This window comes from Micropterus dolomieu, linkage group LG12 (assembly GCF_021292245.1).
Source record: "Micropterus dolomieu isolate WLL.071019.BEF.003 ecotype Adirondacks linkage group LG12, ASM2129224v1, whole genome shotgun sequence".
Lineage (NCBI taxonomy): Eukaryota > Metazoa > Chordata > Actinopteri > Centrarchiformes > Centrarchidae > Micropterus > Micropterus dolomieu.
Window position 1 is genome coordinate 6,412,581 of NC_060161.1, and position 22,240 is coordinate 6,434,820.

The window sequence follows — 22,240 nt, forward strand, 5'->3', positions numbered from 1 at the left end:
TTAACAGGTCATACTGATTCAATTACGTCTGGACTTGTTGTGACAACGTCTGTCCCTGAACCAACCAATCCCACTGACATAACAACCGCTGAGCCTGACGAGACAACCACATTACCAGACGTAACTGCTCAGACAGACACATTAACATCACAGCCTTCGGAGACCATATCAACATCTCAACCTACAGGTCCAACAGACACATTAACCTCTGAGCCTACTGGTACCACCTCAGTACCTGAATTAACAGGTCATACTGATTCAATTACGTCTGGACTTGTTGTGACAACGTCTGTCCCTGAACCAACCAATCCCACTGACATAACAACCGCTGAGCCTGACGAGACAACCACATTACCAGACGTAACTGCTCAGACAGACACATTAACATCACAGCCTGCAGAGACCACAATGCAATCCGGATCTACAGGTTCTACAGATACAGTAACATCTGAACCAACCAGTACCACATCCGCATCTGAATCCACAGGTGTAGAGACAATTTCACCTCCTCAACCAACAGGTTCTACAGGGAGCATATCATCTGTGCCTGCTAGTACATCCTCCACCTCAGTCACATCTGAATATGCTAAGACTACATCATCAGCTGAAGCCACCTTTACAACAAACTCACCATCTACCCATCCAACTGGACCAACATCCTCACCTGCAACAGAATCAACTACCAGAACACCAAACATAACACCAACAGACCTACCTACTGGACCATCCTCTACTTTAACAACCATACCATCAACCAAAGCACCAACCACAGTACCAACAACACCACCTGCCACTCCAACAGAAGTCACAACAGTAGAGCCCTACAAGTGCCAAAATGGGGGATATTTTAATGGATTCAACTGCACATGTGTTGGTGGATTCACTGGAAAATTATGTCAATTCATTGAATCTTTTGAGCCAGGTACTGTCAAATTCTTGCAATTTCTGTATGACTAAAATATACTGATCACAATTTTTTATTAGCCATTGTCCTCAGTTTTTCATTTATGGTGTCCAATATGTTTGATTCTCTTTTGCAGTTGCACTCAACAGGTCAGTTGCGATTAATATGGTGATCGATCAGACCTTTAAAGAAAAATATGAAGACAAAACATCAACTGAATACAAAGAGTTTGTTGGAAACTTCACAGAACAGGTAAACTAATTGGATGAGTGTTTTATAACAGTGTAGGTACTGGCCTAAGGAGGAAGGATCTTGACATAATCGAAAATAAATACAGAAATAAATAAATGTTGAATAAATAAATAAAAATCCTATTAAATATAAAAAAATATAGTAAATAAATAAATGTAGGCATGAATTAAATTATACAATAAGACACACATGTATATATCTCTTTGGATTAGCTTGTTTATTTATTCACCTTTGTAATAATTTCCATTTTTATTTATTGTCCTTTATAATCATCAACTTTATCTATTAATTATTTCTTTTTAAAATGTATTTATTTATGTCTGTGTTAATATTTTTGTCTGTTTTATTCTTCCTTTGCATTTTCTACCTCCCCTTGCTTTCCCCCTTTTCTGTTTCTCTATGCATTTCTGCCTCATTATGCAAATGAGGGGGGACTGTGTCTCAAGGGGTCAACTTCTCGCCTATTGGTTGACCACCAGTCAGATGGCAGGGGTTGACCCTACATGCACACATCAACAAAGTTGACAACAAGAGATGGCTTCCTTCCATTAACTGTGGTGTTTAGCAACACTATTTGAAAACAACACTACCAGCCATGTCTTCCTTTTTTTGGACACTTTTTTTCATGGACACTCTAACTTACAGTGTTTTCAGTTAGCAACATACACGGACACAGAACTGCGGTAAAGTAAGCTGTTGTTTGTGAGAACCACATGGTCAGCTAGCCACACCTAAATCTGGAGTGCACTTGTATTTGAGCCTTTACAGTAAATGCACCAACACAGAGCAATTCTGTTTCAGCAAAACCTACATTCAATCTGAAATTTAACCGTGGTGTTGTGTCAGGTGATGCAGTGACTTAACCAGAGGTGAGTAAGAAGGAGTATGAATATTCAGTGTTGGGCAAGCTACTTGGAAAACGTAGTGAGCTAAGCTATTAGCTACTCTACATTAAATGAAGCTTCACTACACAGAAGGTACCCCCCAGTGAAATGTAGCAAGCTAATGTGGTAAAAGTAGCTTAGTTACATCCAAGCACTTTTACCACATCTCGAGACCCGGTCTTAAGACTCGACTCAGACTCGACCGCATTTGTACTCGGTCTTGAAGTCAGAAGTCATAACTTTGGGAATATCAATAAATTGCTTGTGCATTGTCCGATTTATTTGTTAACATCCTAACTTTGATTGGATGTAAAACGTATTGCTTCAAATGCAACCAATAATCCTAATTAAAATATGTTTTTACCATCCCCGCGATGTTGAATAAAGATGCTTATGTTGATTTCAGCTTTTAGTATTTGTATGTGGGTGTTTAAATGGGAATGTGGATCTTTCAGATCAATTTGAGAAGATCTCGTCCCACATTTTATTGTGTGCCATGTAATGTGGGGAACTGCTCTTGGTCTCAACTTGGTCTCAGCAACTAAAAGTCTTGGTCTTGTCTCAGTCTCGATAAACTCTGGTCTTGGTCTTGACTTGGTCTCGGTTTGGGCAGTCTTGACTACAACACTAGTATGTAGTGCTCGTATCACGTACAATTAAGACTTGATAACCTCTCTTCAGATAAGACTCTCATGCTGAACACTGAGAAAATGACAGGATAAAGTCTCTAACCCTGCCTGTCAGCTAGCTCTGCTCTGTTTAACTGCATTTACTTAAAGGGCCAAATACGTGTGGACTCCAAATTTTGCTGCTGCTAGTTGTGGTCAGTGTGTTTCCCACAAACAACAGCTAATTTTACCGCAGTTCTTTGTCCATGTATGCCGCAAACTGAAAACACTGTCTGTCAGAGCGTACACGCAAAAAAGTAATAAGACATGGCTGGTAGAATTGCTAAACGCTTCAGTTCACTGATCACCTCACTGAAGAAAGCCATCCATAAGGAGCAAAGCTTCTTAACCTGACCTTGAGATGGAAAAAGGGGAGCCGATAAATCAGCTAGAAAATGCAAAGGGAGAAAAAAACTAAAACACTAAAACACACAAATAAATTTTAAAAAATAACTGCCAATAATAATTATTGTATTTTTGTGCATTTAATCGGATGTTTATTTATTTGTTGACCATTTATTTATTTCTGTATTTATTTTCTGTAATTCCAAGATACAGCAACATATATGCTATTGTTTAAGTGTGGCAGTATGTTGTAACATTGGGGACTTTGCATTTATCAAATGCAGTGGGCTGAACCAGAAATCATATTCTAAATTATTGCAACTGCTTTGATTTTAGATTTTTGGCAAGTGACCAAAATAAGCAAATCTTAGTAAAGTGAAACTTTTTTGTGTAAATTTCTGTATTTGTGTAACTTTCTGTGTTTATGTAACTTTCTGTGTTGTTGACTCTGTACTTGGGCAGAGCGATAAGGCTCATAGTAATGTTGCAATTGTTTTGGTGGACGTTGCAATATGATTGGGAATGATGGTTGGCCATGTTTTGATCTTGGTGGCATTTCAATGAACCTGGTCAGCCTTAGCTCATTTACTGGGGATTTTACACTACTCCATTTAGTACAGACAAAGTTCATCTGAAGTTGGATAAATGATTAAGGAAACACATATGACATTTTATATGACCATTGTTCCTCCATTCTATAGAAATTCTATTTTTATTATATTTATGTTATGTTGTTGCTATTTCAGATGGAAACATATTACCTGGGAAAGAAGATAGCAAACTTTAAAGAAGTGGTGGTAACTAGTGTCAGGTAATACTTCTACAATCTTTCAGAAACAAAACTCAATGTATTTTTCCAGATTTCACTGGGGGCAGCCGCGGCTTAGGGGGGCTGTCGCTTATTAGAAGGTTGGTGGTTCAATCCCCTGCTCCCCCAGTCTGCATGTCAAACTGTCTTTGGACAAAATACTGAACCCCAAATTGCTCCCGGTGGCTGTGCTATCGGTGTGTGAATGTGTATGAATGCTTTGAGTGGTCGAAAGGCCTAGAAAGGCGTTATATACAAATACAGACAAATACATATACAAATAAAGTTATTTTGTTTGTACAAAATGTTTCTGTTTAAATATGACGGTGATTAATTGCCAAGTGCTTTTTAATGAACGTTTCTCTCTTGTTCTTTTCTCTTAGCCGTGGTAGTCCTTTAGTCCGATTCTCAGACAACACTGTTGAAGAGGTAAATCAATTAAAACACCTTGCCAACAAGATATTGAATCTGAGATCAGTTATTTTTAGCGATTAATTGTTATTTCTTTTTTTTTTTCAGATGAGATTATCAGCCATGATTGTCTACAGTATCGCACCAAGCGCCGAAGGGTAATTATAGCACAGACACCTTTAATGATTTTACGTTTAGGTTTAGACAAGAGGCGAAAGTGCCCACTTGCTTTCATTGCCAAATTATAGAAAGAAAAAAGAAAGAGAGTGAGATGGGGAGAGAAAACACGTCCATAGGGATCGAGCAAAAGTGTTATGACTTGAAAACTACTGTCTGTGTTGGCAGACCGTTGGCCATAGGAAAAGTCCATTTCACTACTTTCTTTGCACAAGTAGATTCCACAGAAATGTGTGGTTCTGGTACATAAACACTGCTTATACAACCTGCTATGGTGCTTCTATGGTAGCTGAGAGAGCTTCATGCAATGCAAATAGGCAAAACACAAGCAAATTGAGAAACACATACAACCATTTTATAACACATTTGTGGCATTAAAATGTGCAAATTGAGAAACACTGCTAAGAATGAACAAGTGTGTTGCTATAATACAGAAGAAGAATATAGAAAGAAAAAATGTAACTCTATAAATAAATACAAATGAACCCAAATACAATAAAAAAGATTTTTAAAAAAAAGGCAAAATAAACAAATAAAACATGGTGTAAATGGATATATTACTGTGACATTACTGATTCTGCAAACGACAGATCCTCGGGTAAGTTTCTAAATATAATGAATATAAATTAAATATAATGAATTCAAGAAGACATTATATGAAAGCATGTATGACCTTGAAATTCGGTCCGACTCTATAATGAGTCATGCAACAGTCAAATCTGGACTAAATCAGTTTCCCAATCTCTTACTGTCAATATTGCTAGAAAGTAGCTTAATTCTAATATTAAAAAAAAGGTTTCATAAAACTGGGGTAATCTGGGATAATCTACAAAATAAGGGAATGTCCGACTTACCCGACATTTAAGACTCATGTCAAACGATGGCTCAACTGACCTCTAATTTTATGTATGTGTGTGATGTTTGTTTCTGTATTAGTGTATTACTTATACATGTGAGTACGTGTGTCATGATTGGCGGAGTGAAGGCAGAGGTGTGGACCCAAATGCAGACGTAGGCGAGGAGGATGCAGTTCAAACAAAGATTTATTTACAAAAAGACAGGCTAACGCTGGGAGCTCAGCGGCAAATGTTCAAACAAAAGGGAACTCCAACTCCAAACAAAACATAATCCAAAGGGAAGAATCTGTGAACAAAGTACAAACCAATGAAGTAATCCAAAAGGGCAGGGAAGGCACAGAACACTCGACACGGACGACGCAGATAGCGCAGATAATACAGACAATACAAGGACGTGACAAAGACTGAAGGAAACTGGGGACAATATATACACAGGTAAACGAGCAGGGAGGGAAGCACAGCTGAGATACATCAAGTAATCAGACAAAGCTAGACAAGGACACCAGGTACAGAAGGTTACCAAAATAAACAGGAAGTGAAGTTCACAGGAACACACAAGGACAGATCTACCAAAGTAAAATGCAAAAACATGGAAAGACAGCAAAATCAGGACACAGACAGAGACGGGACCAAACAGGACACGAGACTACCCTAAAACATGGAGATAAGACTAAGGACTAAGATGAGAGATAAGACAGTTACAAAGAAAACTTAAAGCGAATGAGCCAAAATAATAAACTAGACTGCAAAACTCCAAACCATGACAATATCAAATAAACACAGGAAAAACAACAGCACAAAACCTAATCCTAACAATGTGTGTGTATACAGACAGTTATAAAATAATTTGTCCATGACTCTGCACTTTAGTAGGGCCCCTTCTTGTTGTACAGTCAGTGTCACCCTGCTATGTTGTCCCGCACGAGGTACAGCACTGAATAAGCACTGAATAAGCACTTTAATACATTGAATTAGATTTGATTGCATGGGATGGCACTTTAAGCCATTGTATTTTAATTCAAAATATGCTTTGTTGGTGAAGTTATATACTATTATTTCTATCTTTATTATTGTTAGTAAACACCTATTTCAGCCTGAAAGTGAGGAACAAAGGCTTAACCGAATGTACCCAAATCAGACTTGACACTGCTGAAAGTGGTTGATTTCCATCTTGGCCTTTCCTATTTTTTTCTCATGTCAATTAATTCAGATAAATCATGGTCAGATATTTAATGTAACAACTTCTCCAAGTGGGAGAAAGGTAGGGACATGTCCATACTAAATTCTGCGCCCTTGCAGACAACAAAGTACACAAAGCACACAAGAATTTGAAGCTCACAACAGTGTATTATACATTCAGTGCTCAATATGATACCCACAAGTAAGCCCCCAATGAATGAGTTTGAACTTTAATCTCAGCAACCCAACAAAAAAACTTCTCTTCGGGATTCCAGCAAGGAAAAAAACACCCTTTGAGATTTGACATTTGAGATTCATTTAGTAAAAATAATAAAAAAATAATAGTACACTACATCACGATATACAAAGCATTCATTATGTTACAATATGCAGTTCAGGAACTGGTTACAGCTAAATAAATCATAAAGTTACAGTAATCTGCTGTAGAGTGCAAGGTGTTAAACTGTATGAATTTCTTTCTGCCTCAGTGTTAGAGTCACACACGACGTGATTTTGTTTATTCCAAACGATGCCAGCTCTGAACAACTATATATGGACGATTTCAAATCCATTAAGGAAGCTGTTTACGAACTTGTTAACTGCACAGGAGGTAAGTGTACATAATCATATAGTGTACAGCATGCACTAGTCACAAACCAAACGCTTCATTAGCAACAAACATTACGTTGGATTAAACCATTTTCTTTTTTTCCTCTGATTAAAAACACGTTTTAAGATATTGTGGTATTCATAATGCAAGTAATCTTTTGTCTTCTGAATTTTCAGATTGTCCTTACAGTGTCATATCTCCGCCCAAAGTGAACACAACAGAAACAGATTTGAGATGTAAGTATTACTGCTCTGAGTGTATGCATACATGAAATTCATTAGTGATTATTGACATGCTCGTCACCAAATACCTATTCCAATTCCTACATTTTCTTTCACATAACTGTTGACATAATCTGTCATGAATTTCGCACATGGTCCAATTTGCTTTGAGACTTCATATTTTCCTGCTTAAATGATTCAGTAATACATTTAAAGCAACATCATGGAGTATTTGTATTTGTATTTGCTTCAAAATCATGTTGATGGTACACTGACTGGTTATAGGGTGAATGATGTCACTATCATTGCCGCTATGGCACTATGTAGGATTGAAATCCTGGGCACAATTTCTATCATGAGAACATCGTAATGCTGTACAAAACGGAGAGGGTTAGTTGTACGCGATGAATCTCAGTTTCATGTTACCAAAATTGCTAGATAACACTTGTGATTGATTTGTTGGATAGCTTGCCAACTGGTCTCGGTTATGCTCTCTTCTTCTCTTCATAGCTTGCTCCATCATTGTCCTTATCAGTCTCTTTAACTCTGCAATTAGTTAACATTATGTCCAAAAAAGCTGCAGAGCTGATTATGTTAACTGATCGTCCAGCTCCTGCTCGATACTGGCGCCATAACTGTCTTTAATTTCTGTAGCTTAACAACTTAAATTCCATTCTGGATTTTACAGGGAGCCAGTGCAGAGAAGCTAATACAGGAGAAATATGATCTCTTTTCCTGGTTCTTGTCAGTACACACGCTGCAGCATTCTGGATCACCTTAAGAAGAGTCTTAAGGAACATATTCTAGCAGCATAATAAAGAATTGCAGTAATTCAGCCTAGAAGTAACAAATGCGTGGACTAGTCCTGATTTTTGCAATATTACATAAGTGAAAAAGGCAGTCCTTGAAGTTTGTTTTATTAAAGGACATGTTCTGATCAAAGATAACTCCGAGATTCCTCACGGTGGTGCTGGAGGCCAGGGCGATGCCATCCAGAGTAATTACATCTTTAGATAATGCGTCTCGGATGTGTTTGAGCCCAAGTACACTAAGTTCAGTTTGATTATTTAATTTAATATCAGAAAATTACAGGTCATCCAGGTTTTTACATCCTGAAGAAAGCTTGAAGTTTAGCTAACTGATTAGTTTCATCTGGCTTGAGTATCATCTGCATAACAATGAAAGTTTATGGAGTATTTCCTGATAATATTATCAAAAGGAAGCATATATAAGTGAACATGATTGGTTCAAGCACAGAACCTGACTAACTTTGATGTGCATGGAGCATTCATGTTCAAACTGAGATCAATCTCATGAATAGGACTTAAACCAGCTTAGAGCGGCTCCTTTAATGCCAATTAAATGTTTCAGTCTCTGTAACAAGATATGGTGGTCAATGGTGTTGAATGCAGCGACAAGTCCTTTGTCTGATGCAGTTAGAAGGTCATTAGTAATTTTCACCAGTGCTGACTGAAAATCCTCAAATAAACTACTAACTGACTGGCGACTGCTTTCACACACCACTGAAGCCTAACCATAAAGTTAAGTCTATTTAAAGTAAAATATCATGTTGTTTAAATTACAGACTACAGTTAGGCTTTCATTTCATGTACTCTTTGATAGCATTGCTGTAATGTTGTCCTCAATGTGAAGAACCGCAAGTAATGAATCTTATGTCTCCCATCTTTGACTACAGCCAGTTCGGAATTCTCCTTATTGCAGAAATAATTCTCTCAGAGGTGGCAGATCCAACAGGCAGAGTCATTGCCAACTGGAGCATCTTGTAGAGATTTGAACAGCTGTCCTTTTTAACAGTCTTTTGAATATGCTTAAGTGAAACAGGGACGACAGTAACATGCTCCATCTCTGCTCCAACAAGGAAAGGGAGAATTTTTAGCAGCTGTGCGTATTTTTAAATGAGAGTTTCAATTCCATTTTTGTCACATCTGCACACTGCTGCACATTCCCATGCAAGTTCTATTGACTCTCCCGTGAATCGTCGGTCCAGTTCGTTGATGAGAGTATCGAGCACAGGTAGATACAGGTGCAGCTGAAATTCAGGTGTCTCATTCTGTGACATTTGTGTGCCACTTTCAACAGTTTTTCTTTGGCCTACAGTCGTTGTAATCAGGGAACTTTGGAGGGAAGTGTAAATGCATATTTGCAAAGCTATTGACAGTGCGCTTACTGAACTTGTACGACCAGGCTGGGCCAGTTAAAGTCTAGTCCCACCTTCACCAGCTTTTTAAACTTTGTCAAAAAATACTCTATTAACTTTCTACTATAGTCAATAAGTTTGCAGTCAAAAACTTATCTGGAGACGGTCAAGAGTCAGTGCAAAAGAGTTTATTCCAATACAGTACAGATAAACCCGTACAACATCCCGGCAGGTCGGAGGATGGTGTCAATCCTGTGGTCTGCAGACAGCCTTATATATCCCCCTCTGGGCTGGTTTCCCCCCTACTCTCCCTCCCCCACTTCTTATCCTCTGCTGTCATGCCGCTTACATGTGTTGCTTTACAAATTAACACTGTTTTCTGCTGTCATTCATTACTGTGTTGTTGATTTTCTATATTTTTACATTACTGGATAAGAAGTTCTCCATTACATTTCGACTTCAGTCTCACCGTATTTTTTAGAAGTTTTACATGCATAATTTGACACACAATTGTATTTCCTCAAAAGTTAATACAAGAATTACATATGTAATGCTGTATCTTTCATTAATGCTTGGTTTCTTACAGTAATCTTGATGTTGTGCTGGCTGTTTTCTGCTTATCATCTATCTGTCTTTTTTGTCATCCACTATCTGACGCGTATTTATCAAGCATCTGTCGCCTTTTCTGTTCAGCAAAAATTCCTTCAGCACGTTCGCTCAAAGTTCACACAGGCTGTAATAATCAGAGGTTGGAAGTTGACAGTCAAACCCTTAATCAGTAAGTAAACATGTAGTCTTAATATCAGCAGACTAATACATCAACAGTTCCTCATGCAGTCATAACAACAATCGATAACAGCAGAGCGAAGCATTCACTGTCACAGCGTCAGCAGATTTTGAACACCTGCAGCCTCTCCTGCAGTCATAATCTACAGTAGATGACAGTTGGACAAGGCATGCATAGTCTCAGTGTCTGCAGTCAATGCTCCCACTCAAGGATCTAACCACAGTGAGCTTGTCTCTGTGTTCATGACTACAGTTCACCACTTCTAAGTAGAAAATAAGGCACATCTAAGTAATGTAAAAAGATTAAAATAATTCAGAATAATCAGTGATGACTGTTCTTTGACTGCACTGATGTCTGCACTGCTCCCCCTCTCTGTGTCCTAGGCATGCCCTCTGCTGATCATGCTATTTTTAACCATACCTGACGTTGTGGAATAAGCTGGTGTGTTTTGTGCTGTGTGCTGGAGACAGGACATTCTAACTGTGATGGACTATATTGATGGATGTTTTGTAACACAATTTTCACTAATTCTGCTTCTACATTTTCCTTTGCTGGTGTCTTGGTGCTGTGTTACTGTGCTCCCTCACTCTGCTCCCAAAGCACACGTGCTTGCTTACACACATACATGTGCTACTGCTGAGCCTGGGCAGTTACATACAAAAAGGAGTGCATACAGTTTTAACACTGTGATCCTAACTTTACATGATAAAATAACACTTTAACTGATGGCAATGTAGACCACCATCGCTCTAATAATTCATGATAACAATTTAGGCTATAATGCTTTATGTCTTTGTTTCTCTTACCAGCTTTATGCGAAAGGCTTTTGGACAATCCAGACATTGCTGAATTCTACGAACCTGTGTCTGTTGAAGGAAAGATCATTTGTGTGACTGCATGTAATAGTCAACATTCACATCATAAAAAATGCTACAATAAGGGAATCTGCAACGTATTCAGCAGCACTGGACCTTATTGCGAGTAAGTTCATTCAGTTTGATGCTTTTATAAACTTTCTTGTGTAATAAACAGAACAATAACAGCATTTGTTCAATTCCCTGTCCCCTCATACCGTACAAATAGTGCTGCAAAGTAATGAACAAACTAATGTTTGCATATTTTTCCAAGTTTGTTATGTATCAGGTCTTTACAGGCATTCACTGCGCCAAAGAAATCACACCTGCTTTTCTACTTTGTTTGTGCTAACTTGTCATTAATCAGAACCATTCTACATGAATGGTTCTTTTTGGACGTTTGCTGTTGCACCACAACAACCTTTTTGAAATGTCCCACCCCAGGCTGTGATTGGTAGATAAAGATAAAGTTCAATGGATAGCACTGTGGCCTCACAGCAAGAAGGACGCAGGTTTAAGACTCAGTCATCCTGGCCTTTCTGTGTGGAGCTTGTATGTTCTGCCTGTGTCTGTGTGGGTTTCTTCCACCAACAACAAAAACATGTTGGGTCCTTCAATCAGTGCCAGTAACCAGATAATGATAAACATCTTCACATCTGCCTGTTGCTCCGTTGAGGGATGGGTTAAATGCAGAGAATGAATTTTGCAACATGTATGTGACAATAAAATATCTTCTTAAAAACCCACACAATAACTAAAAAAATCAAATCATTTTGGGCAATTTACAAATCCCGGCAGGACATATTTTGTAGGTCCCAAAAAGAAGACACATAGTCACCGTAGTTACTAAGAATCCATTGTGTACCCTGCCGACTCATGGCCAAAAGATGCGCAATTGTCATTTATGGACTAAAACACATCGGTGCTTGCTCATTGCTCTTGGTACCAAAGGTACCATAGGTAATGGGAATCCAACACGTGGAAGATTTAGACTCGTTGAAAAGAAAAACAGTAAGAATACTGCATGAAAGTACTTTGCCTGAGAGGTGAATTATCAGGGACTAGTTATAAATTCGCAAAAACCAGTTTGCAGTAGTATTCAGTATGAACTTTTCAGACTAAAGGAGGAAACAGTTCCACATTAGCAAAGTACCTCAAGGAAACACATCCGGATTTATTTACAGAAATGAAGGTGACTGAGTTGCAGTTCACCTTAACAATGTTTATGCTCCAAAATGCAAATATTACTTTATGTTAGTGTTTGTAATGTGTCTTCTCAGAACATGGTGCTTGATGTTGGTATGCTAATTGTCATTTTTGTGCTGGTTTATAGTTTCAACCATAAATGAGGAGGCTGTTACATTTCTAACGTTCAGCTATAGTTTACTACAGTTTCACACACTTTTGTCATCTCCTGTTTTCAATCACATAGAGTTTTGTAAAAAATGTAATTTTTCCAAACTGAAATTTTGTCTTTGTCTCTTTAAGAGAATTTTAGAATTTTTACACCACACATTGGTATGGTCACAGTTAATGTTTGGGGACGTCAATGCCATCTTGTCATCATCTTGTCCTAGTCCAGAGGTTCCAAAGGAACATATTTAATCATTGTTTTATTTAATGAAATTTACACAAATCAATACCATCTTTACATTTACATTTTCCCATTTAGCTGAAGCTTTTATCTAAAGCGACTTACAATTGCTGAATACTGTAAGTCAGAGGTCGCACGCCTCTGGAGCAACTAGGGGTTAAGTATCTTGCTCAGGGACACATTGGTGGATGTTGTGTTGTAGTGGGAATCAAACGTTTCCCAGACAAAAGCCACGTGTTTTAGACAGTCATCACCACCCCAAATTTGGAATACACTTGCAGGACTGAGATATTCTATTCTAAGTGAGCAAGAGCAGTCAATAAACATTTGTCCAAAAATCATTAAATATTGGTAGATATCTTGAGCACGATTTTGAGCACGACCCATAAGGTTGCCACAAATGCCAAAAACATGTACCTCGAAAATCACTCAGACATAACTTACCTTACATTACTAACCATATTTGGTGCACCTGCTCTGGTGGCGAGTATTAATCGAATTCCTAAGTGTCGTTTTGATTGGGGTATGTGGGCGTGGTCTATTGATCTTTATCTTTTGTGCTCAGTTTGCCATGAGCTGGAATGTGCTAGAGACATGAAACTTGGCACCATAATTGGAAATGATGTGCAAATGCTTAAAAAAAATACGATCCCACCAAAACCTGCCCCCCCTCAAACCTTGAGTCCTGAACATACTCAGTTTTGTTCACATCCAATAAAGGGAGGGTCTACTAGCAGTAATTTGAGTGTGCAATTATTTAAACGCTGCATATAGTGTAATGATGAAACAAGACTCATTGATCTCACTCACAGAATTAAACTTGCTGAAATGACTTTTCTCAGCTTTGTGAAGCCTGCAACCCGCTCATTGCTGCCTACGGCTTTAGTTATGGGTAACTGAGCCGTTTGATTCTGTTGAGCATGAAAAGGTTTGAATCTGGAATCACACCTTGCAGCTATATTACACATTTAATGAAACATTTCTTTGTGCTGCTTTATTGAACTTGTTTAGCAGTAGTTTAACTTTGCTCTTCCTCCTGTGTTTCAGGTGTCAAAATGTGAATTCCACTTGGTACTTGAATGATGACTGTAGCTTACCTATACAGAGGACTGCTTTCTACGCAGGGTTAAGTGTGACCCTTGTATGTCTGTTGGTGACTGTGGGAGCCTTGACTGCATACGTACTGATCAACAAAAACAAGCAAAAACAGTAAGCAGCTGTCTGTTGATTACACATATGATGTTACTATGTGCAGTAGGAGAGAATTAAAAGCTGTTGCTTGACTTTTCCATCCTGGGAAAATACATTAAACATTATACCACTGCACTAATCAACATAGTTGACATCAGTACTTCAGATTAATTTGTGCTTTAGATTGCAGAATTTGATTAAATAATAAGAAAACAATCTCTCTTACTATAAAGTGATAATAATTTGTCACTAAAAAGTCTATTTCAGGTTATACAGTGTGAAAAGCGGTATTAGTTTAGTACAATAATGATTAAATGTAAGTGTATTTTTTTATCAAATGTTTTTGAAATGTAAGTACTTACTGATTGAAATTAGCTATATGGTTATACTTATCAATTAGTTATCTACTGTATTGTATATTTTATTGTATTTAGTTTTTGGTTAAAAGTTAGAACTTTTGTAAATGCTCTGTACTTGTATAGCACCTTTCTAGTCTTTTTGACCACTCAAAGTGCTTTTACACTACATCTGCATTCACCAGTCAAACACTGAGCCTAAGTGCTCAAACGGAAACTAACATTCACACTCATTCGTACACTGGCGGAACAGCCAAATCACACTTTGACACGCAACCAGGGGGAGCCAGGGATTGAAACGCTGACCTTCTGATTAGCGGACAACCCGCTCTACCTCCTGAGCCACAGCCGCCCCAATTATTATTAGTAGTATTGTGTAGGTGCAGAATACTGTCACCACAAATCCAAAGCTTTTTCTCAGTTTAGAAAAAAATTAAGGTCTATGGCTAAGATAGGTATACTGTATATCTTTTTATATCAGCAGCTGTGGCTCAGGAGGTAGAGCGGGTTGTCCACTAATCACAAGGTCGGTGGTCGGATCCCCATCTCCCCCAGTCCGCAGTTTCCCTGTGTGAATGATTAATTTATTTCTGATGAACAGTTGGCACCTTGTACGGTAGCCACTGCCATCAGTGTTTGAATGGGGTGAATGTAACATGTAGTAAAATGCTTTGAGTGGTTGGAGGACTAGAAAGGTGCTTACAAGTAATGAAATGATAAAATATTTCCTCTGTGTCTGCAGGAAAAGAGACATAAAAGAAAAGCTTGTGAATCAGTGGCTGAATGAGGACTTTGAGTGGTCCAGATCCAACAGTCTGACAGGCACTGGTAAGTTTGTAGTATATTATAAACACGCACGCACACACACACACACATTCGCACACACACACACACTTGATTTTGGTAAAATTTGGTATTTGCTGTATTTTCCAAAGTGAAGCCTGCAGAACATCAGTGTGACACATGACAGGTGTTAGCAGTATGTGCTAGCTCAGATCAATGACACACTTGTTTCATCATTACATTGTACGCAGCCTTTCATTAATGGCGCACTCATAGTTTCGCTATTTCCCCCCCTTTATTCGATGTAAACGAAACTTAGTGTGTACGTTCAGGATCTAGTCCCCCATGTCTCCACTGACTTAATCTGGATTGGTCCAGTTCAACTCATGTTACACTGACATTTCAAGTCAATTGGACTAAATGTGCTTGTGGGTAGCTGCCTTTCAAAGTTTAAAATGTTTTGCCTGTTAATTATAGCACGACCATGAGCCTGACTAAGATCTTACTTTTTGTAAAGCATTTGCACATCATTTTCAGTTATGCAAAAAAGTTTCATGTCTCTAGCTCATTCCAGGTCACAGCAAATTGTGTGACAGCCAGCCAGCCGTAACATATTGGCATGTTAGCTAGGGGCCCCAATGCAGAAAGTAGCATAATGTCAGTATCAAATTAAAGTATTGAAAACTTGCAGATTTAAAACGACCAGCCACAGCGAAATGCACTGCATAGTCAACACCTAAATTAAATGAAACCAGACAGCATTCTATAAAGAAGAGGAGTCATAATAGTAAGGCTACGACAGTGATAGACAAGCCTACTTGACAAAATCGGTGTTGGAGCACCATAAGAGCTTAAAACATAGCCTAACCGGTAGGGATGGGTACCCCTAGGCTATCCGTGCGTGATTTTAACAGCTCACTTTCAGCTGCGATCTCAGGCTCTAATTCAAATACAAAAAACTTCCAAGCTGTCGTCCTTCCTCTGGTGATGATCTTATTTGGATGAGGAGCTATCTGATTCAATTTCAAAACAGTTATTTGAAAAAGAAAAAAGAAATCGATCTCCTTGCTTGTCCACAACAACAATAAAAATAATAATAGGCTTCCAATCAACTACTATGACTTCTACAGGTGGCATTTATGCAAGGAAGTTCTCTATTTATATCGGTATCACTTTAAGGGTACTGGTTTTAGTTCTGGTATCGTAAAATGTTAGCCGTTATCCACCCCTACTAACCGGTGATCAAGATCATGTTAGGTTCTCCAGTCAGTGCCACTGACCAGCGACACTGGCACTGATCTGGAGCACTACAGCGGCTACCCATTGCTCCGTTGAGGGATGGGTTAAATGCAGAGAATGAATTTCGCAACATGTATGTGTATGTGAAAATAAAGTACCCTTACAGCGCACCTTCACACATATGAAAACAAGACTGGTGACAGTACACCTTCACTCATATGAAAACATGATTCTAATAGTGACAGCGCACAATGACACACACGAAAAAAGATGATGATCAATAACTTTGCCCCATATTGACTGTTCATAGGCATTATAAACTCATAACACAAGTGCGTGGATTGATTACTAGTTGCATGAAGCATGGTTCATTACTCACATTATAGGCGCATGGGCTTTTTGCTGTGCAAAGCCAATTAAAGCCTTGCTTCCTCTCTCTTTCTTGCAATCGCTCTCCGTCTCTCTCTCAACCCCAGCCGGTTGAGGCATCCTGAGCCATGGTTCTGGTTTCTGCCTCTTAAAAGGAAGTTTTTCCTTGCCTCTGTTGCCGAGTGCTTACTCGTGGTGGGAATTTTGGGTCTCTGTAAATAATAAGCACAAAAAGTATGGTCTAGACCTGCTCTAAGAAAAGCGCTATGAGATAACTGTTGTTGTAAATTGGCGCTACATAAATAAAAATTGAATTAAATTCGATCGATCGACAGTGTGGCAAGTCCAGATTAACGATTCTGTGCCAGTGAGCTCTTCAGATAAGATTTGATAAGTTTTAGTTTGGAAAAAAATTGTTTTGGAGAGGCCACAGTTACTGTAATTGTTAAGAAAAGCAGTATAACAGTGCAGATTACCCCAAAGTTTGCAGCGATGCAGTTGTTGTCCACAATAAAACAATATCTTGGTTAGTTGTATATGTATCTTCAGATGCTGTCTGTTAAACACCCACAGAATGACAGGAGTTGCGTGGGAAATGTCAAGGTTACGTCATTTTTGTAAATATGGAATAACTGGCTTGCTCAAAAAAATCCATCTGTTGCAGTGCACAGTGTTTCAGGCTGTAGAAGTTTGAGTGTCTTCGGGGGCATGTAACGTTACTCATCATCATCACCGCAGTAGATGGCGAGCTGCTGTTGCTAACAGCAGGTGTCCTCTTCAGCTCTTCTTGCTCGCAATTCCTGCTTGCTGCTATTCCGTCTTTATTTTTAAGGAAAATGGATATTTTTGGTTGCTTTGCTTTTTCTTGCTCGGCTGCTTCTTTCAATTTTCGCTTCTGAAACACACATTTGTGTTAGCACTCTATATCGTGATAAATAATAATAATAATAATACATTTTACTTGTGTGCGCCTTTCATATAACTCAAGGACACTTTACAGAAAACAGTTAAAATAAAAAAAGATTAAGAGAAAATAGAGAATAGAGAAAAACAATTTAAAAAATAAAAGAAAGTAGTTCATCATGAAGCTGGTGGAAGGTGGAGTTATGTGGGGTAGGGCTTTTGAAATAAGTGGGTTTTGAGCAAAGTTTTAAAGGATGATAGGGACTCTGTCGTACGGATGAATAGGGGGAGGGAGTTCCAAAAGTGATGTGCATCGTGTTTATTTCCCAGTTGCTGTCACTTCACTAGCTAGCTACTCTTCTGTGTGGATTTTGTTACGCAGAAAGTCAATCAATATTAACTAGAATTCTGTGCGGGCCCACGTTACACATCTTTAACATACAATCCCATGAATTCATCCTTATTTGAACTTAATTTAGTTGTACCTACTGTAGAGTTATGTGGCAATGGAGTGTTTGTATGTCAAAGTATTTCATGTTATTGTTTTATTATTGAATATGAATTAAATCAAGTGTGAGACAGAGACACCATGGAGTAAGAGGCTTAACTCAATGACTACTAGAAATACCTACTGCAACAACAGATCCACTGTATGGATACAATATTGGTTGTCGGTTGTCAGATTACTTCACGTAAATTAAATTTATACCAACTTGAGAGGTAAATTATAGGCCCTGTAATGACTGTGGGACCCTATGCAACTGCATTCCCTGCATATACAGTGGTTACGCCACAGACAGCAATGACAGCATAAAAAAGCTAGAGCCAGTTAGCTGCTAAAATAAAGTATTCAACATAAAATGACATAAAATGGACAGGATAACTGTTTTCCTGTCACCCATTTTGCCTGCTACCCTGAAAACTTTAAAGACCTTTTTGTCTAATTTAAATTATTCCGTATTTACTGCAGTCTGCCTTTGTAGGTTGGTATAGATTTATGTGTTGTGAAATGTGAATCTACCATCAACCCTGACTTTTCAAACTATTTTTAGGAAACAAAAACCCTTCATTCACACATGAAGAAACAGCCACCCACAGAGAGGAGGCAGGTGATTACAGAGGTCCTGTACCATCTTTATATCCTGACAACAGACAGTCAAGCCCATCAGTGAGCATGTACTCCGCATCACAAACAGCACACAGACACAATATGCCATCTTCTAGTGCTGGATACACACAGTCTGCCAGTCCAGCCCTTCCCCACGGAGACCTCTCATCCACACAGCCGGTCAGTGCACATCTACAGAAACACAGAAGATCAGTGTTTAGTGCTATGTAAGCACATTGACGTTTTTCTCATTTTGATAATTCTTGTTTCTATCTTTCCGCAGATGACAATCAGCAGGCCTCAGATCAGGACATCCTTCGATGCCTGAGCAGTGCATTGAAAAAGTCTCAACTGTTTCTTCAAACTGAAGACTACTGCTCTTTATTATTTTTATTAATACCTGCTGCATTTTAGATGTTTATAATATTGCTTGATTCATTTATGTCTTAAACTGACACTAAGCCAAAGTGTTAATATACTGTATATACAGTATTAATGATTATATTGCCCCTGTCATCAATGCTACCTTTATACAGCATCTAATCTTGAGTTTTGTTAACACTGGATAAGAGAGGTGTCAAAGTGGCTGATCATTTAGTATTCATTATTTATATGATAAAAGGGCAAGAGAACAAAGGTGATGAGCACCAAATACATATACTGCACACCCATATAAGACCAGTGAAAGAACGCTGAAGACAGAAGAAACATGTCACATATAGTGTATACTGTCAGTGTGGAGCAACTGAGGGTCCATCACTGCACTGAGGCCCTGACATGGTTCAGAAATGGGGACACTGATGGATTAACCTATAAAACTAGATTGGCACTCTAAAAGTGCAGGTTTCCGCCAAGGCCAATGGTCCAGTCTTCTTTAATATGCAAATCTGCAAGCGCAACCACTGTATATTTCTGGACATATTTCCAAAACTATCACATCAAAATCAAAATGTGTAATAGCTACATGGTCCACAGCACAAAATATTTTAGTTTCATAATAACAGCTTTAAATTGTGAGATGTCTTAACTTTTTTGTCCTAGTCTTTTTTGTCTTTTCTACATCTTCTACTTTTATTCTCAGTGTAATATGTAATATTTTATGGTAGTTTCTGCATTAAATTGTGTTTTCTAGAGAGAAATGTGTTGTAGTTTGTTGGCCTAGTTATTACGAAGATTCTTTCAGCTCTGGCCAGGAACATTTTGCATTGCAATGCTTTTGGTTCTATTGTGGTTGCTATGGACTCCGTGGTTGCTGTGGCTGAAACCACATAGTTTGCAAAGAATCATTGAGTTATGTAGTTGTCTGAGCTGTAATGTTATTTGTGTTAACTGTTTAATAATGTTCTTTCAATTAAAAACGTAGATTTTAGAGGAATTTCAGACCCAGTGATAATGTATTTCTTCTTCCAACAAACCAGGTGCATTGCTGCCAGAAACAAAAGGACCAATTGTTTCTCACAGTAGCCTACAAGGTGGTGAAATAGTGCTGCAATATGAGTCCTACCCTCTTCATCATATATATAGAAATACTTTGCAGAACAGCTGCAAAAGTCCATCTCCCCTTGTGTTACTCTGTTGGACACAGAGGTCAAATGTCTGACATATGCTGATGAGCTGGTTCTCGTGTCAGCCTCCAGAGAGGGCTTACAGAGCCTGGACATCCTCCAACAGTTCAGTAAAACATGGGCACTAACGGTAATATGGAAAACCTTTCAAGAAGATCCAATCTCTTAAAAATAAATTCACTTTAAGAAATATAGAAATTGAGCATCCATTTATCTTCCTCCCATAGTCACAGTGTAGATCAGATGTCCCAACTGGTGCACACAGAGCTGCAGACCTGGGCAGTCCCAGATTAAGTCAGAGACCCCGGCCGGGCGATATTATCGGCCAATAAGAGCTAATTGCATTTAAATTGGTATCTGCATTTATAACCAATTAATGACTATTAAAAAAGAAATGGAGAAACAGATCTTTCAGTCACGTCATGAGTGTTGCATAGTTTCATGAGAAAGCGCTCTGCAGCTGCCCTGGTGATAACAAAGCAATCAGCTGACCAGAGTCGAGCAGAGCATACAGAAACAACGACAGAGTTCACAATGAGTTGGTCATTTGCCACGTTAAATTCATTACCTAAATAATAAAAATAGCCCTCATCACTTCTCATCCAACGAAGGTTAAAGTCAAGGGCAACTGGACTTGGTTGAAGATACTGGAAGACGTTTCGTCCCTCATCCAAAGGACTTCTTCAGTTCTGACTGACTGGCAGGGAAACTCAGCTATTTAACCTCAGTGGGGTCGTTGGCCCGGGTCATCGATACCGCTGGTTCGTTAGTGTTCCTTGTTGCTGTGACGACAGTCGCTACAGTCGTTAAGACTACCTGTGGCCAAGACTGAACGACATCGTTGGTATCTTCACCTGAGGCCAATAGGTTACGTTTGTTGAGTTTCCTGGGAAGTGATGAAAGGACAGCATTGTAAGTGGGGGATAAGTGGTGGCGTAGACCCCCTCCCCTGTTCAATGACGGCTTCTCAACCCTGGTGTAGATGGCTTCCTTGACACCTCTTATAAACCATCCATCTTCTCTGTCTAAAATGTGCACCTGGTGGTCCTCAAACGAGTGTCCTCTGTCCTTCAGATGTAAGTAGACTGCAGAGTCTTGACCTGAGGAGTTGGCCCTTCTGTGTTGAGCCATGCGTTTGTGTAGTGGTTGTTTAGTCTCCCCAATATACAGGTCTGTGCATTCCTCACTGCACTTCCTCACTCATCACTTCTCCTCTTAGTCCAGATAAGCCAGACAACATTCATGACTATACCAACCCACCCAATTGTCTTTGGAGACTGGCGTTTTTCATTGCCCTCCCCCAGTTTCCTCCCGGGTCACAGCAGTATGTTTAATGTTACAGTAGGTGAGTGGTGGCGGCTACGCTATTGACAAACGTGATTGTAGATTTAATTCTGAAACAATGTGGCAGTTATTTCTCCCTTGTTCGTGACGAACTGACTTACTTAAATATTCTCTAGCATCGCTTACAGCAGCTAATGCCTGGTTCTTTGTTTGTGTGCTTGAGCTGAGTTACTCTGAGTGTTTTTTTTATGTTCCTGGCTTCTGCAAAATCTAACCAAGGATATGTTTACATTTTAACACTTTGTATCAGCTGGCTGTATTTTCAATGAGACCAAATCAAGTTCTCATTGCTCTGACTCCAGCACTGAAACACTACCGGAAACTTTTGTTGTTAGACCCATTTTAAAAGATGATATCTGTACTGCTCTTAATGCTATTGACCTGAAAACATCATCAGGACCAGACAACCTAGAACCTTTCTTATTAAAGGTTGCAGCTGAAATTGTAAAAGCATAGCATACATTTTTATTGTAGTCTGCAGACAAATTCAATCCCCAAATTATGGAAAGCAGCCTATGTGCTTCCCTTGCTAAAGGGTGGAGACCCTTCAGATCTTCACAATTATAGGCCAATCTCCAAACTCTCTATTCTTGCAAATATTTTGGAAGCTCAAGTAGACTTCAATTAAAAGAATACTTGGCAGAGCACAGCATTCCAACTGATGTACAGTGAG

General features: G+C 38.8%; 1 protein-coding gene across 1 annotated transcript; it reads left to right on the forward strand.

Moving 5' to 3' along the window:
- Positions 1-1,816: 1,816 nt before the first annotated feature.
- muc3a (mucin 3A, cell surface associated) lies at positions 1,817-20,021 on the forward strand. Its single transcript, XM_046064971.1, has 11 exons — positions 1,817-1,839; positions 3,800-3,864; positions 4,245-4,290; positions 4,381-4,430; positions 6,974-7,095; positions 7,272-7,331; positions 11,071-11,242; positions 13,757-13,918; positions 14,999-15,084; positions 18,603-18,838; positions 18,942-20,021. The coding sequence occupies exons 2-11, from the start codon at positions 3,800-3,802 to the stop codon at positions 18,984-18,986; spliced, it is 1,044 nt and encodes a 347-aa protein (XP_045920927.1). The 5' UTR covers positions 1,817-1,839; the 3' UTR covers positions 18,987-20,021.
- The last annotated feature ends 2,219 nt before the right edge of the window (positions 20,022-22,240 follow it).